The sequence below is a fragment of the Aulostomus chinensis genome, chromosome 11, assembly GCF_037954235.1.
Source record: "Aulostomus chinensis isolate RoL2024-O1b breed Wild chromosome 11, RoL_Achi_v1.0, whole genome shotgun sequence".
In the NCBI taxonomy this organism is placed as follows: Eukaryota; Metazoa; Chordata; class Actinopteri; order Syngnathiformes; family Aulostomidae; genus Aulostomus; species Aulostomus chinensis.
In genome coordinates this window covers 23,406,325-23,422,546 of record NC_141330.1, presented here as the reverse complement: position 1 = coordinate 23,422,546, position 16,222 = coordinate 23,406,325, and the positions used below count along the sequence as shown (strand labels likewise).

At 45.2% G+C, this 16,222-nt stretch overlaps 2 protein-coding genes across 2 annotated transcripts in view; one reads left to right on the top strand and one right to left on the bottom strand.

Annotated features, from left to right (window-relative positions):
• The window catches only part of cep192 (centrosomal protein 192), a 338,513-nt gene that overhangs the window by 193,499 nt on the left and 128,792 nt on the right, over positions 1–16,222 (top strand). The gene's annotated exons all lie outside the window — the stretch shown is intronic.
• Positions 7,011–16,222, bottom strand: part of LOC147253798 (uncharacterized) — a 10,564-nt gene continuing 1,352 nt past the window's right edge. The window contains exons 7-8 of the mRNA XM_086219094.1: positions 16,130–16,195; positions 7,011–16,018 (exon numbers count right to left, since the gene is read on the bottom strand). Of these exons, the coding sequence (XP_086075220.1) occupies positions 7,910–16,018; positions 16,130–16,195 (8,175 nt within the window). The 3' untranslated portion in view covers positions 7,011–7,909. The remainder of the gene's footprint in view (positions 16,019–16,129; positions 16,196–16,222) is intronic.

Here is a 16,222-nt window from a genome sequence, read left to right as displayed (position 1 = left end):
AGGACACGGCCTCCCCATTGACTTCCATTAAAACGTAAAACGTGTCTCCCCAACTTTGACGGCTTATAAAACGGAAACCGAGCGATTCATATAAAAACCTTAGAAGATTTTGGAAGAGCACAGTTGGGTGAATAAGGTGTGAAAGTTTGGAAGCGATACGATTAATGGCGTAGGAGGAGATAGATTTTGTTCGGGGAGTAAAAAAGTCCATTTTTGGAAAGTTTTGTCCAATTTGTGGACATTCTGTTGTAGATAGGTGTGGGGTAAGAGTGTATCAATTTTTTGTGTTGATGAGACGAGTCCAACGGTGTTGGTCCCATGTCTGTGGGACATTCGTGCAAGCAGTTATAGAGCTCCAAACTTTTTCGGTTGTTTTTTGGCTCCCTAGGTGGCGCTAGAGAGTTTTTAAGAATTTTTTTTTGTAAATATAAAATTTTTCGCCAGATCGAACGTGCGTGCCAAATTTCAGCGAATTTCATGATTGTTTAGTGGGTGTAATTAAGCGTTAAAGTGCAGCGGAAGAAAGAAAGAATAATAATAATAATAATAATAATTAAAGCTGCAAGCAGCGTTGTTAGGGCCTGAGCCCCCGCCTAACCGCGGCCGGATTGCCGGCCCCAATCCAACGGTGTAATCGGCAAATCCCTAGGCCTTGTAGTTTAGGAGATACGAGCCTCAGTTCGCTGCACAGTGTGACTGCAGAGCTGAGAGCCGGCCCTTTAAGAGCCCCTCCCTTCTCTGCTCGCTCTCTGCCATCTGTGTCAGAGTGGAGAGCAGAGGAGGATTTGGCAGTTTTACTGACAAACACAGTCATAACTCTGCATATGTGGGTCAAAAGTGGAATGTAAAGACATCAGTGCGTAGAGTTTTTTCTCAGGAATTCAATGGTGTGTTTTCTGAAGGTGTGAGTGTTTTAGTTTAGAAGCTACAAGTGTTTGTTTGAGAGTATGTACATGAGGGCAGAGACCCTCCAATTGTGGTTTCCATGACTACAGTAAACAAATCTCTGCCATCTGTGCTAGAGTGGAGAGAAGCTGAAAAGTGTACATTTTTAGTGTGTGAAAAGTAAATAACTCTGCATATGTTGCTTGGAAGTGGAATATAATGCCATATTTTTGTAGAGATTTTTCTGAGGAATCGACTGGTATGTTTTGTGAAGCTGTGAGAGTTTTAGTTTAGACGTGAGAAGCGTTTGTTCGAGAGTTTGTACCATGAGAGGACACGGCCTCCCCATTGACTTCCATTGTAAGCGTGAAACGTGTCTCCCCGACTTTGACGGCTTATAAAATGGGAACCGAGCGCGTAGTATATTAGCCTTTAAAGATTTTTGAAGAGCAGTGTTGGGAGAGTAGTGTGTGAAAGTCTGGAAGCGGTGCCATTTACGGTTTAGGAGGAGATAGATTTTGTTCGGGGAGGAGCAAAAGTCCTCATTTTGACAGTTTTGTCCAATTTGTGGACATTCTGTTGTAGATAGGTGAGAGGTCAGAGTGTATGAATTGTTCGTCTTAATGAGACGATTCCAACAGTGTTGGTCCCATGTCCGTGGGACATTCGTGCAAGAAGTTATAGTGGTCCAATTTCTTGGAATTGGTTTTTTTGCTCCCTAGGTGGCGCTATTGAGTTTTTGCGAAATTTTTTTTTTAAATATAAAATTTTTCGCCAGACCGGACCTGCGTGCAAAAATTCAGCGAATTTCATGCATGTTCAGGGGGTCAAATTAAGCGTCAAAGTGGCGGGAGAAGAAAGAAAGAATAAAAAAACGAAGCAATTTCAGATATAATTTTGCCACCATTGGTTTCAATGGGAGACCTCACCCCCTGTCCCCCCCCGGACCCCCCTGTGATGTTTTTAGAGGCCTGTGATGCTCCTAAGTGTGTGTTTTTACTGTTTTTAGCGCTGACTTCGTGTCTCTCTGACTTCGAAACATAATAGGGTCTTCGCCCAGAAGTACCTTCTGGCTCAGGCCCTAATTAAAGCTGCAAGCAGCGTTGTTAGGGCCTGAGCCCCCGCCTAACCGCGGCCGGATCGCCGGCCCGAATCCAACGGTGTAATCGGCAAATCCCTAGGCCTTGTAGTTTAGGAGATACGAGCCTCAGTTCGCTGCACAGCGTGACTGCAGAGCTGAGAGCCGGCCCTTTAAGAGCCCCTCCCTTCTCTGCTCGCTCTCTGCCATCTCTGTCAGAGTGGAGAGCAGAGGAGGATTTGGCAGTTTAACTGTGAAACACAGTCATAACTCAGCATATGTTGGTCAAAAGTTGAAAGTAAAGACATCAGTGCGTAGAGTTTTTTCTCAGGAATTCAATGGTGTGTTTTCTGAAGGTGTGAGTGTTTTAGTTTAGAAGCTACAAGTGTTTGTTTGAGAGTATGTACATGAGGGCAGAGACCCTCCAATTGTGGTTTCCATGACTACAGTAAACAAATCTCTGCCATCTGTGCCAGATTGGAGAGCAGTTGAAAAATGCACATTTTTAGTGTGTGAAAGTCAAATAACTCTGCATATGTTGCTTAAAAGTGCAATGTAATACCATATTTTTGTAGGGATTTTTCTGAGGAATCCAGTGGTGTGTTTTGTGAAGCTGTGTGACTTTCAGCGTAGACGTGACAAGCGTTTGTTCGAGAATATGTACCCTGAGAGGACACGCTCTCCCCATTGACTTCCATTGTAACGTAAAACGTGTCTCCCCGACTTTGAGGGCTTATAAAATGGGAACCGATTAATTTTTGAAAAAACCTTTAAAGATTTTGGAAGAGTAGAGTTGTGTGATTATTGTGTGAAAGTCTGGAAGCGATACCATTAACGGCCTAGGAGGAGATAGATTTTGTTCGGGGAGTAAAAAATTCCTTTTTTGGACAGTTTTGTCCAATTTGTGGACATTGTGTTGTAGATAGATCAAAGGTCAGAGCGTATGAAAGTTTCGTCTTAATGAGACGATTCCAACGGTGTTGGTCCCATGTCTGTGGGACATTCGTGCAAGCAGTTATAACGATTCTAATTTTTGTGTACTTTTGTTGCTCTGTAGGTGGCGCTATTGAATTTTTCCGGATTTTTTTTTTTAAATATCAAATTTTTCGCCGGACCGGACGTGCGTGCAAAATTTCAGCGAATTTCATGCATGTTCAGGGGGTCAAATTAAGCGTTTAAGATGTCGCGGAAGAAAGAAAGAATAATAATAATAATTAAAGCTGCAAGCAGCGTTGTTAGGGCCTGAGCCCCCGCCTAACCGCGGCCGGATCGCCGGCCCGAATCCAACGGTGTAATTGGCAAATCCCTAGGCCTTGTAGTTTAGGAGATACGAGCCTCAGTGCGCTGCACAGTGTGAGAGCAGAGCTGAGAGCCGGCCCTTTAAGAGCCCCTCCCTTCTCTGCTCGCTCTCTGCCATCTGTGTCAGAGTGGAGAGCAGAGGAGGATTTGGCAGTTTTACTGTGAAAACCAGTCATAACTCAGCATATGTGGGTCAAAAGTGTAATGTAAAGACATCAGTGCGTAGAGTTTTTTGTCAGGAATTCAATGGTGTGCTTTTTGAAGGTGTGAGTGTTTTAGTTTAGAATCTACAAGTGTTTGTTTGAGAGTATGTACATGAGGGCAGAGAAGCTCCAATTGTGGTTTCCATGACTACAGTAAACAAATCTCTGCCATCTGTGCCTGAGTGGAGAGCAGCTAAAAATTGCACATTTTTAGTGTGTGAAAAGCAAATAACTCTGCATATGTTGCTTGGAAGTGGAATATAATTCCATATTTTTGTAGAGATTTTTCTGAGGAATCCAGTGGTGTGTTTTGTGAAGCTGTGAGAGTTTTAGTTTAGACGTGACAAGCGTTTTTTCGAGAGTTTGTACCATGAGAAGACACGGCCACCCCATTGACTTCCATTGTAAGCGTGAAACGTGTCTCCCCCACTTTGACGGCTTATAAAATCCAAACCGAACGCGTAGTATATTAGCCTTTAAAGATTTTTGAAGAGCAGTGTTGGGAGAGTAATGTGTGAAAGTTTGGAAGCGATGCCATTTACGGTTTAGGAGGAGATAGATTTTGTTCGGGGAGTAAAAAATTCCTTTTTTTGACAGTTTTGTCCAATTTGTGGACATTGTGTTGTAGATAGGTGAGAGGTCAGAGTGTATGAATTTTTCGTCTTAATGAGACGATTCCAACGGTGTTGGTCCCATGTCTGTGGGACATTCGTGCAAGCAGTTATAGCGCTCCAAATTTTTTGCGAGTTTTTTGGCTCCCTAGGTGGCGCTATTGAGTTTTTGCGAAATTTTTTTTTAAAATATAAAATTTTTCGCCAGACCGGACGTGTGTGCCGAATTTCAGCGAATTTCATAAATGTGTAGGGGGTCAAATTAAGCGTCAAAGAGGCGTCGGATGAAACAAAGAAAAAAAATTAAAGCTGCAAGCAGCGTTGTTAGGGCCTGAGCCCCCCCGCGGCCTACGGCCGCGTCCTTGACACCGGCCCGAATCCAACGGTGTAATCGGCAAATCCCTAGGCCTTGTAGTTTAGAAGATACGAGCCTCAGTGCGCTGCACAGTGTGAGTGCAGAGCTGAGAGCCGGCCCTTTAAGAGCCCCTCCCTTCTCTGCTCGCTCTCTGCCATCTCTGTCAGAGTGGAGAGCAGAGGAGGATTTGGCAGTTTTACTGACAAACACAGTCATAACTCTGCATATGTTGGTCAAAAGTGTAATGTAAAGACATCAGTTCGTAGAGTTTTTTCTCAGGAATTCAATGGTGTGTTTTCTGAAGGTGTGAGTGTTTTAATTTAGAAGCGACAAGTGTTGTGTTTGAGAGTACGTACATGAGGGCAGAGAAGTGCCAATTGTGGTTTCCATGACTACAGTAAACAAATCTCTGCCATCTCTGTCAGAGCTGAGAGCAGAGCTGAGAGCAGAGCTGCCAGCTGGCCCATTAAGAACCCCTCCCCCGCTGCACTTTCTTTGATCTGTGCTAGAGTGGAGAGAGTGGAGGATTAAGAGAAATGTAGTGTGTAAAAGCTGAATAACTCGGCCTAAGTTGGTGGAAAGTAACACAAAATACCATATTTTTGTAGGGATTTTTGTCAGGAATACAGTGATATGTTTTTAAAAGCTGTGCGATGTATGGTATAGACGTGAGAAGCATTTGTTCGAGAGTATGTACCATGAGAGGACACGGCCTCCCCATTGACTTCCATTGTAAGCGTAAAACGTGTCTCCCCCACTTTGAGGGCTTATAAAATCCAAACCGAGCGCGTAGTATATTAGCCTTTAAAGATTTTTGAAGAGCACAGTTGGGAGAGTAATGTGTGAAAGTTTGGAAGCCCTGGCATTTACGGTTTAGGAGGAGATAGATTTTGTTCGGGGAGTAAAAAAAGTCCTGATTTTGACAGTTTTGTCCAATTTGTGGACATTCTGTTGGAGATAGGTGAGGGGTCAGAGTGTAAGAATTGTTCGTCTTGATGAGACGAGTCCAACGGTGTTGGTCCCATGTCTGTGGGAGTTTTGTGTGAGGAGTTATAGCGCGCGAAATTAAAAAAAATTATCTTTTTTTTGTGTGGCTCCCTAGGTGGCGCTATAGACTTTAGTGGCGTTTTTGTTTTTGATTAGTGAATGTTGAGACATACCGAACGATTGTGCCAAATTTCAGCGAATTTCATGCATGTTCAGGGGGTCAAATTAGATTATGCGCGTTATGCGCATTATGCGCATATAGCGCGCACTCATTGAGAGCAAGAACAGTATAATACCAGGTTTTGAATGGGTGTGTATGTGAAAACTGGCTCCGGGCCGTCTGACCCAGTTGCCTCATGGGTGTTGGGGGGGCCTGGGACACTGTTTAGTGTGTGTTTTTAGTGTTTTTAGTGCTGCTAATGTGTTGCTCTGCCGAGCAAACATAATAGGGTCTTCGCCAGAAGTACCTTCTGGCTCAGGCCCTAATTAAAGCTGCAAGCAGCGTTGTTAGGGCCTGAGCCCCCGCCTAACCGCGGCCGGATCGCCAGCCCCAATCCAACGGTGTAATCGGCAAATCCCTAGGCCTTGTAGTTTAGGAGATACGAGCCTCAGTGCGCTGCACAGTGTGACTGCAGAGCTGAGAGCCGGCCCTTTAAGAGCCCCTCCCTTCTCTGCTCGCTCTCTGCCATCTGTGTCAGAGTGGAGAGCAGAGGAGGATTTGGCAGTTTTACTGACAAATACAGTCATAACTCTGCATATGTGGGTCAAAAGTTGAAAGTAAAGACATCAGTGCGTAGAGTTTTTTGTCAGGAATTCAATAATATGGTTTTTGAAGGTGTGGGTCTTTTAATTTAGAAGCTAGAAGTGTTTGAGAATATGTACCATGAGAGCAGAGATGCTCCCTTTCTGTTTCCATGACAACAGTAAACAAATCTCTACTATCTGTATTAGATTGAAGGGCAGAGGAGGACTTTGCCAGTTTTACTGTTAAAAACAGTCATTAACTCTCCATATGTTGGCCAATAGTAATATGTAAGGCCCTCTTTTTCAGTTGTGACTCCAAGTGCTGAGCTGACAGCATTGATCCGTCTGCCTGTCATCTTCTGTCCTACCTTTGTCTAAGTTTGATGTGCTTCTCCTAGTGAAGGTGTTGAATGACATCATCAATCCCAGGGTGATGGAGAAGTGCTCCTCCATCCATGTTGGTATCAAAGTGGTGAGAGTTGAAGTTGAGGAGGTAGAAGCTCCAGTTGGACCCAAAGTGTGACTGCAGATGTGACAGCTTCATATTGACCCTTGTGTTCATCATTGTCTGTGCTACCTGTTGGCTGTCACTTTACTGTGGTTCTTCCAGTTAAGTTGCTGAATATCATCAAGCATGAATGTGGCAAAATACAGCATTGAAAACAGGACATTTGACTGTGGATTAGAAAGTTCAACATTCATTGTCCATGTACACTGTTATTGTGACAATAAAAGACAGAAATCAGCTGTGGTGAACATGGGAATTTATTAACTGATTAATTTGAACAAAAGGTCAATCAGAAACAGTCACTGCATGTGTAACAAAATGGAAATTATAAATCTGAAGTCAAATAAAAATGCATTTTTAACATACAGTGAACATAATTAATGAAAGTAATTTAGAACTTCAATGAAATTTCTCCCCGTTGGGGTTCAATGAACAAACTATTTACAAGTTTAGTGAAAGAAACCCAACATTCCCACATGAGCAAGCACTTGGCGACGGTGGTGAGGAAAAACTCCCTTTTACAGGAAGAAACCTCAGGCAGAACCAGGCTCAAAGTGGGCGGCCACCTGCCTGGACCGGTTGGGGTTGAGAGGGAGAGGGAGAGAGACGGGGCTGGGGTGGAGAGGGGAGATAGACTTGGGGGTGAGGGGCGGGGGCAGTGGGAGAAGAGGAGATACAGAGAGAGAGAGAGAGAGACAAAGAGGGAGGGGGCTGAGAGGAGAGACAACAGGCAAAAATACATACAGAATACATTTATAAAACATTTATAAGAGACCAACAGCAATAATGTGACAGACAGTGACTCACAACAACTATAAATAACAAACAAACACTATAAATATCAACAACAACAACGTGCTGTGACCCATGATTGTCACGCAGCACCAGTGGAACCATGATTCGTGGAGCTAAACTACCAACTCATAGTCACTACAAAACTGCAGTAAGTGCAGTGCGTGACAGTGGAATAAGTTAATAATAAATACATGAATAAATACCTTAAAAACCGTGCATGTCAAGACATGCACAGAATAAATAACCAAAGTTAAAAAGGTTTAAAAAGTTAAAAAGGGCACAGAGAGGTGGAGTGGGACTTTCTATTCTAACAAATGCCAACAGTCATGCCAGGCTTCCTATCAACAACAGGTCCGAGTCAACTTGTCCTACCAGCACACACAGAGCCAACTGAGCTGACATGAGGCTAGTATTTGACCTGGGACAGCCATGTAGCTTTGACACTCAGTCATCCTGGTGGTCAGAATCGCCCTGGAAATCCTCAAAGTCATCCAAGCTAAACAAACTGGCGAGGTCATCTAACTCCCCCTGATCATCTGAAACAGAAAACCTACACAGGATCCCTTCGTGATCGCTGAAGTAGGCTGGCCAGACTGCACATTCCACGTCGTACTGTGACGTTTTAACGTAAACGTGGTCAATTAGCGTCCCCTTTTCTGTGGTCTCTTGTGTCACGTGTTGGGTGAACCCTTTTTCTTCCATAAATTTACAAATTGATGACCCTTTCAAAATGTTCTCATTAAAGTCTCCCATGACTACAACAGTGTTACTTGTTGGAGTTAACCAGTCAAGTAACCTCCCCACATTGCCTTTGAACAGCAAATTTGGATACGCTGGTGGACGGTAAATGACGGCCAGGGAAATGCTCAATTTTTTGTGCAGGCACACCAAGCACTCCAGATTGAAATCGGGTACCTGCAGAATGTCGACGTCCGAATGGGCTAAACTATACAGGCCGACGCCACCGCGTTCTAACTGCTGGAATTTGGAGAATGTGGGGTCAGCGGCGCTGTAACACAGAGACCGAGGACGACTGTGGAAATCGTAGCCAGAAATTTGCACACAGTCCAATGAGGACTGTGCAGTGAGCCATGTTTCTGTGACAGCAATGCAGTTAAGCTGCAAATGCTGCGTGCAGGACACCAAGTCTAGCAGGTGGCGACTTAAACTTTGTACGTTCATCAAATACACCGCGAACTGTGTATTTGATGAAGGCTGCTCAATCAAAAATGGAGGCATGCTAGCCATGGCCTCCTTAATGGTGTCCTTGCAGTAAATGGCCTTTTCTTCAAAGTCCTTGATGATCAGTCCCGACAAGGCCCTAACACGACTGAGAGCTACATACGCCTGCCCAGGTGCAAATACCTTCTTTAAACACACAACAGCCTGGTCTACAGTCAACCCCTGTACTTTGTGGACTGTACAAGCCCACGCTAGCCTGAGGGGAAACTGCACCCGCACACAACCGCGCTTCCTGGTCTTCTCCCTGTCTGGTTCAATAGCAGTAGAATGCCTGTATTCTACTGCTGCGTGTGGACGCTCTGTCCTCCTCTGTCTGCCAATGTTTTCGTCATCGAACTTGACGTAAATTCTCAGAGGAAATGTGGGGTCGGGGCCAAATTCAATGTAGCTGACAGTGCCACACGCGCCATTGACCAGACCGTCCTGGACGTCGACGTTACGACAGAGCATGACTCTGGCGTTTTTGGCCAAACACAATTTAGATTCCAAACACGTGCCCTGCCCCTTGCTAATGATTCCAGGTTCCAATTTGCCGGTTTTGCGGTTCGGCGTAAAGTCTTTAGCGTCAATTTCAACATAATCTGGGCACGTGCGGAACAACTGGTTCAAATTAAATTCTTCCACTTGCACATTTGTGGTGAAAATATGCAAGGCCGAGCTATCTTCCCCTGTCTCTCGCGATTTCAAAATTTGGACGTCGCCGTCTAACATGGGGGTTTTCTTTGAACGCACCCGAAGCCTGTTCAACATCTCAGCAAAGGAGCTGTCCTTCTGTCTGACGACAGTAGTCAGCTCCACCACGCTAAAGTGGCACCACAGGTCCACACCAACCTGACCAGCGTACAGCGGCTTCCCTTTAACGGGAGGCAACTGGTAGAAGTCACCGACGGCTATGACGCTAACATTACCGAATGGGGAAAAGTCACCGGTCTGTTTTAACTGCCTCAACCTGCCGTGAACGTATGCCAACAGATTGTGATCAACCATGCTAATCTCATCAATGATGACAATTTGGAGGTCTCTAAATGTGGCCCTTAGAGAGTTCAGTTTGTCTTCTCCCAAGGGTGTGTAAGGCAAGCTGGAGTGTGTGCCAATACTCAGCGAGTGATGAATTGTTGCTGCATTTAAAGTGTATGCAGCTATGCCCGTGGAGGCCATTAACAGAACCGAAATGCTATCTGGTTGATGACAAAGTGTTGCCAGCAGTCTCCCGGCCTCGTACTGAATGGCCCTAATTAAGTGACTTTTCCCCGTCCCTGCACCGCCTGTCAAAAACACATGCAGAGGCTCTGGGTTCTTACCCATGGCCTTCTGCAGACACCACTGTCTAACTTTGTTGAAGACAGCCATTTGCGTCTCGTTCAGAGACCTAACTAAGGCCAAGCCGTCACTTCTGGGCAAAATGCTCCTGTTCCTCTCCAAAAACACATCTGTTTTTGGTTTGGCAGCCGCCAAATCGGGAACATTTTGTAAGGCGTCGGCCAAATGCTCATCAGCATTTTCGCCTTGCCTTTGCTCTTTCATTTCCTCTAAACACTCGAGGCGTTCCGCTTCCAGCTCAGGACAGAGCTCCCCCCAAACATCCTCATCGACCTGACCTTGCTGAGCAATCTCCTCAGCGTGATCCAACTCAGGACAATCGACCTCAAACCTGGCCCTGTTCTCATCGACGACACTTTGAACCGGCTTCAACGAACCGTCCCTAAACCTAACCTCTCCATCCTTATAGAACTGACTGAACAGATGAAACCCCTCAGGTTTCAGATCTGCGTCAATTCTGTAATGGAGATACATCTGAAGCAGACTCTGATAGTGTGCTTCCTCTTGCTTCTCTAAATCAAACCGCATGTAGCGCACAACAGCGAACTGAGACCGCGTTCTCCTCGAGATGAAGCCAAGTCCATTCTTCAGTTGAATCATGTTCTTGGACTTTTCATTCTTGCTGAGAAGACGATACTCAGACGCAAACGTAGCCATACACATGTCCTCGAACACCTGGTCATCTGGCCTGCTCCTATACCTATCGACTATATTTGGCATCCACATATCCTCTGACCTCATGTCACCACAAGCAGCTTTCTGCCTCAACACACTGAGGGGTAAACTCATCCTAACTACATTTGCCCCCGTTGGCACAAACACGACCTTCCTGGAACACTCCCTCAGATGCATGTTCGTTAGCCTGTACACCGACTCCTGGGCACAAACGTCCCTGTTGTGCAAATACACACTTCCTAATTTTTTCAAAGCCTCTCTAGCAGAGAGATTTGATTGTTTGGATGCTTCTTTTTGTGCGTTGGCCAATAAAAGCCCAATTTCTCTCTCGGCTTTGGTTATATACGAAATGATATAAATGATTACTGCATAGGCATCGGTGACAAAGCTAATGTCCATGTTAGCATTCCAGCACTTCAACAATTTCTTATTGTACTGGTTCACCCAGACGTCCTTTACCCCTCTTTTATAGACTACCCTAGTCTTTGTGTGCAGGCGCTTATAAGCCAGCTCAAAAATGTCCTGATTAATGCCCAGAGTCTGGAACAAGTGGTCCACGCTAGCATAGGCCACTTCTCCTGCGTCCGCTTTTTTAACAGCCTTCTTCACGGCTTTCAAAATGGCGTGTGCCGTCTCCTTATTAATGGGATTCGTGTCTTGGAAACAATTACAGACCGGCACGCTTGTTGACTGAGGATTCTCTCTGGCCTTCGGATCACAGGTACAGGTTTTAATTTCCGTTTTACAAACAAAAGTTCGTGCCGAAACAACTTTTGGGAAATGGAAGCGACACGTTCCGTGTTTCAGACAGGATTTGGTGTGTCGCCTGGAGTGGGCTTGAACCGATGCCACGATAGCCGATAACGTGTCATCGTCAGGGTTTAAGTCGCAGGTGACATATTGGTCAATAAATGCCACCACCTCCTCATCTGTGTTCTTATCAATTTGGGGAGCCCCCTCAATCCAAAACAGACAGTGGACATGAGGGGAGCCGCGCTGCTGAAATTCTACTCGATAAAAGTAATCTGTGATTTTGCCAATTGGTTGTGAAGGAGACTTGAGAACCTCATTCAAAAAGCAATGCCACCTGTAATCAAACATCCTCGCGGCTGTCACGGGGTTCCTCCGCAACAGCTCGCACCTGTCTGCCCACTCCAAATCCTCTACCGTCTGCGTTCTGCCCTCCTGCTTCAGGATACTGGTCAGGAGATTCTGCCAGCGCAGATCAGCAGACGAAAACGAACAGAACCACGTCGGAATCCCCAACTGACGGACGCATGCTAACAGGTCCTTTTGAACAGACTGCCAAAAGGCAGGCGTTCCTCGAATGGGCTTCAGAAATCTGAAGCCCTCGTCGACCTGCAACATCTGCTTCAAAGTGTCCTCGTTCATCAGCATCGCTGCGCTAACCTTCTGGGACTTCTGACCTGCCCTACCCTTACGCCCTGCCACGGAAACTTTAGAGGACACTTGCTCAGTCTCAGACATGTACTGACTGAAGAAAATGTACTCAACGTTGCCGGAATAGCGGCCATCCGCATGCATAATCCGGTTGTTGAAGTACCGCGTCAATGTCAACGCTTGCGAGCGCCCATCGTGAAATGTTTTCCTACCCAGAGGAAACAGGACGGGGAAACACTTGGCCTCGTTCGTGTGGTCAGAAAGCAGCCTAACTGGACTATTCCCTTCCGCAGGCGCCACGTTGATTATGTCCTCGAAATACTGGTCTAATGCTTCCTGACCAATATCAACAGGCATAAGGCAAGTGTCCTGAAACATGCAGTGCTGCTGTCTGTCATGCAACAGTTCATCTTGAATTATTTCTGTTGAATCATCTATCACGTCGTCTTGACCACCTGACGGAGCTGTCACCGCACCCTCTGAAACGACCTGCTTCACCTCATCAGACTCTGCCCCATCTACGACAGCTCCGTCCTCACCGTCAGACTGAACCTCCTCAGTCTCGCCATCGTCCTGGCGACAAAAGTCATTGACCCAATCCTCATTGAAGTCAATGTCCTTGTAGAAAGGATTATTCCTTTTTAAAAAGTGCAGCGCCTGTCTTACTCGTGTACTATCGACAAACTGATATCGATAATGGCCTTTGTAGGTCAACTTGCGTTTAAGTTTGACCTGCATCATGGACCCTTCCACGCTAGTCCTAGGCAACACATTGGTTGTCTGCACGACATTAGCCGGAACGCATGTTACCGGCCCATGTACTCCGTTCTGCCCCCCTTTGGGCAATGCCAACAATTTCATGAACGGAATATGCAGCGCAATCAAGTGTTGCTCCAAGCTATTTAAGCATCCCAGTTCCGGCGGAATGGGATCCGGTGTTAGGTTGTTGACCCAACACTCAGCTGGAATCTGCCCCTTTGAAATCTTACTGTGACACGTATGGCAGATCCAAAGTTCCCCTCTACAAGCTGCCAACCCACAAGGCACAACACAATCACTACCACACCTATGCAAATACGTGTCACTAATGCATCGGTTAGCAACGGCAACTCTAGCAGAATTTCCAGCGTACATTTCATAACTACAACCCAGCACCTGAGTTCTGAACAACAACCGATGACACACACAACAAATGAACTCAGGGCCGTCTCTAACCTTCTCCAAGAATCGTTCCATGACAAAGTTGAAGTCTTGACACTTTTCATATGCGCTTTTCCTACTTAGTTGAGCGGTCGCTATCACTTTTTGCTTAAAATCACAATCGTCACGATACTTTTGGCGAATTTGTTTATTTGCACCTCTAACTTTTTGTTTATGCAAAATGTTTTGTCTGTACTTGATGATACTTGCGGCTCTAACTCTCTGTCTATGCAAAATGTTTTCTCTGTACTTGATGATACTTGCGGCTCGAACTCTCTGTCTATGCAAAATGTTTTTTCTGTACTTGATGATACTTGCGGCTCTAACTCTCTGTCTATGCAAAATGTTTTGTCTGTACTTGATGATACTTGCGGCTCTAACTCTCTGTCTGTGTTTGACATTTTGTCTGTATTTAATGATACTGCTGGCTTTAAGTTGCTGTCTATGGTGGATATTATGTTTATATTTTGCTACACTAGTTGATTTAACGCGATGTCGGTGCTCAACGTCTAGTCTATATTTCAACATACTGGCAGCTTTGCTTTTTTCCTTAACTGCCTCTCTGTGCTGGATGTTTTGCTGGTAACTTTTCTTACTCCTTGCTTTACTAATTTCTTTGACACGTTGTTTATGTGCCAATTGCATGTGATATTTAATATGACTTGTTAATTTTTTCCTTTCCCGACAGATTGCATTTTCAGAATATGTTTGTCTATGTTTCAAGGCATTTTGTTTAGTGATCAACATATTTAATTTTTCGTGTTTCCTTTTCTTTTGCATCAAATATTGTGATCTCCGAGAGGTAACATTAACTTTTCCCTGACTATCATTTTGCACAATGTTATCGGTGTCAAGACCCTTGTCAGAAACTACAAATGGGAAGTTACAGTCTGTAGATTCAATGTCAACATCCTTTATTGTAGTCCTCAAGGTGTAAATTGGCACATCCACAAGTTTACAACAACCATAACACGTCTGTTGTCCAGGCTTAAACACACAGACCACATTCTCAAAATGCCTGTCCAGGATGTTCTCTACATAAATGCACTGTGGGGAGAAATGGGCACCAGCACTGCTATACTGAATCCAACGTCCATGAATAAAAGTACAAACACTAACTTCCAACCAATCTGCTGTGACCTGTATCTCCACCTCAGTGGCCCAAGTGTTGACATATTTCATCCTGGACTGCTGGAGGTACTGTGACACAGAGGAATACTGTTCTCTCAAAAGAGAGACATATTTCTGAGCATTTCTCTCCAGCTCTTTACAAACAGCTGATCTAATCTTGCGATGGTGCTTCTGAGAGCCACTCACTGCCTGCGAGATGGCTCTGAAGAAGCAGTTCCCATCAGCAACGATCCTCTCATTCTTACATGGAGGACCGATCAATCCAACTTCTGTTGAGAGTGGAGGATTGACCTTGTCAAAATCAACATTTAAGTTTTGACATAAAGATTTACAAGTATCAACACCAAGAGGACAAAACATCAGCGCACCATTTCTGACAGCTTCAATCATTTCTATGTCTCTGTCAAGTGTACTGTCATCAAGTCTTTGTAATTTATTTGACACGTAGGTGTCAGGAGAAATGTTGCGTTTTATGCCATGGCTACGATGTGGTTCTTCCTGTGACGCAGTACTGACAAAATGGGACGAAGTCTGGTCAGCAATGTGAGACATTTCCAGATGTGCAGCTACACAATTAACATCCTCAGATATGTGCACAGAGCCATCATGTACCATTTGCTCAGTAAAAGTAGGCTGTGTTGTCGTTCTGGATTCAATCGTACAACTGTCTGCAGACACACCAGACGGAACTGGATTTACACTCGGAATCACAAGAACACCACACAGTTCAAAAAGTTTCTGGTTTGAACTGAGACTCTCAGCCAAACAGCAGATGTAGTGGTGGAGGTCATCAATGCAAGCAAAATGTAGAACCACACTCGTACCACGGCAATGTGACAAGCCACTATAATTACGTGAGTGACTGTCAACAACAGCAAACTGTCCATCCTGATGGATGATGGAAGTGGTGTTTCCACACAGTGTCATAAGACATGTGCTGTACTGACTGAAGATCCTGGCCAGTCCATCACGCAGACTGATAAAGACACCAAAGTCAACCAGCTCCCCTTCAGTCACACCAACTTCACCTAAGAGCACATCCCCAAAATGGAAGCTGCATATCTGTCCATCAACTTCCAACTGCTGTGGCAGATCAGGAACAGATAGCAGATTTGAGGGATGTCTAAATGAGCCACTGTCACGCAAGAAGGTGTATAACTGATCACCTTCAAACAAGATGCGATCCAGATCACACCGTACCCAGGAGAACACACTGCTAAGTGTGTGTTTGGCTAAGCTGACCAAAGCAATAGCCATACACTGTAGTCCTCCGTATCTGAACTGCTCATGTCCCTGATGAAATGAGCCCTTCACACATTTAAGTAGCCTAATCCCTCTACTATTCGGAGCTACCAGTGCCACATCATTGCTGTTGGAATCTGCATTTGCCACTTTAACATCATGCAACGTAATGAAGTCAGACTTAGCTTTGGTGTGCGTGGTCTGCGTTGGTTCCTGGACAGTTGATTCCGTCAGCAAGGCAGGGCGAGCTGCGGCAACATCCGTCCTGGGACCCTCTGGCACCACGGCAGCAGTCAGTGGCACCGCAGACTCCTCCAGGCACACCTTGGCTGCCACCTCCACCTGATAGAAGATGAAAAGAGAATGTTAAATGTGAATGAAGTAGGAGAGGAAATGTTGGTGATTTGAATGAGCCACAAGAAGTAAACTGTATGCAATTAAAGCAAGGCTAACCTGCTGCGCTGCTGGACGGGGCTTGGAGGCGGACACGTTCAGACGGGCAGGTGGTGTTGCCAGCACCTAAATGAAGAAAACGAGAGTAAGTAC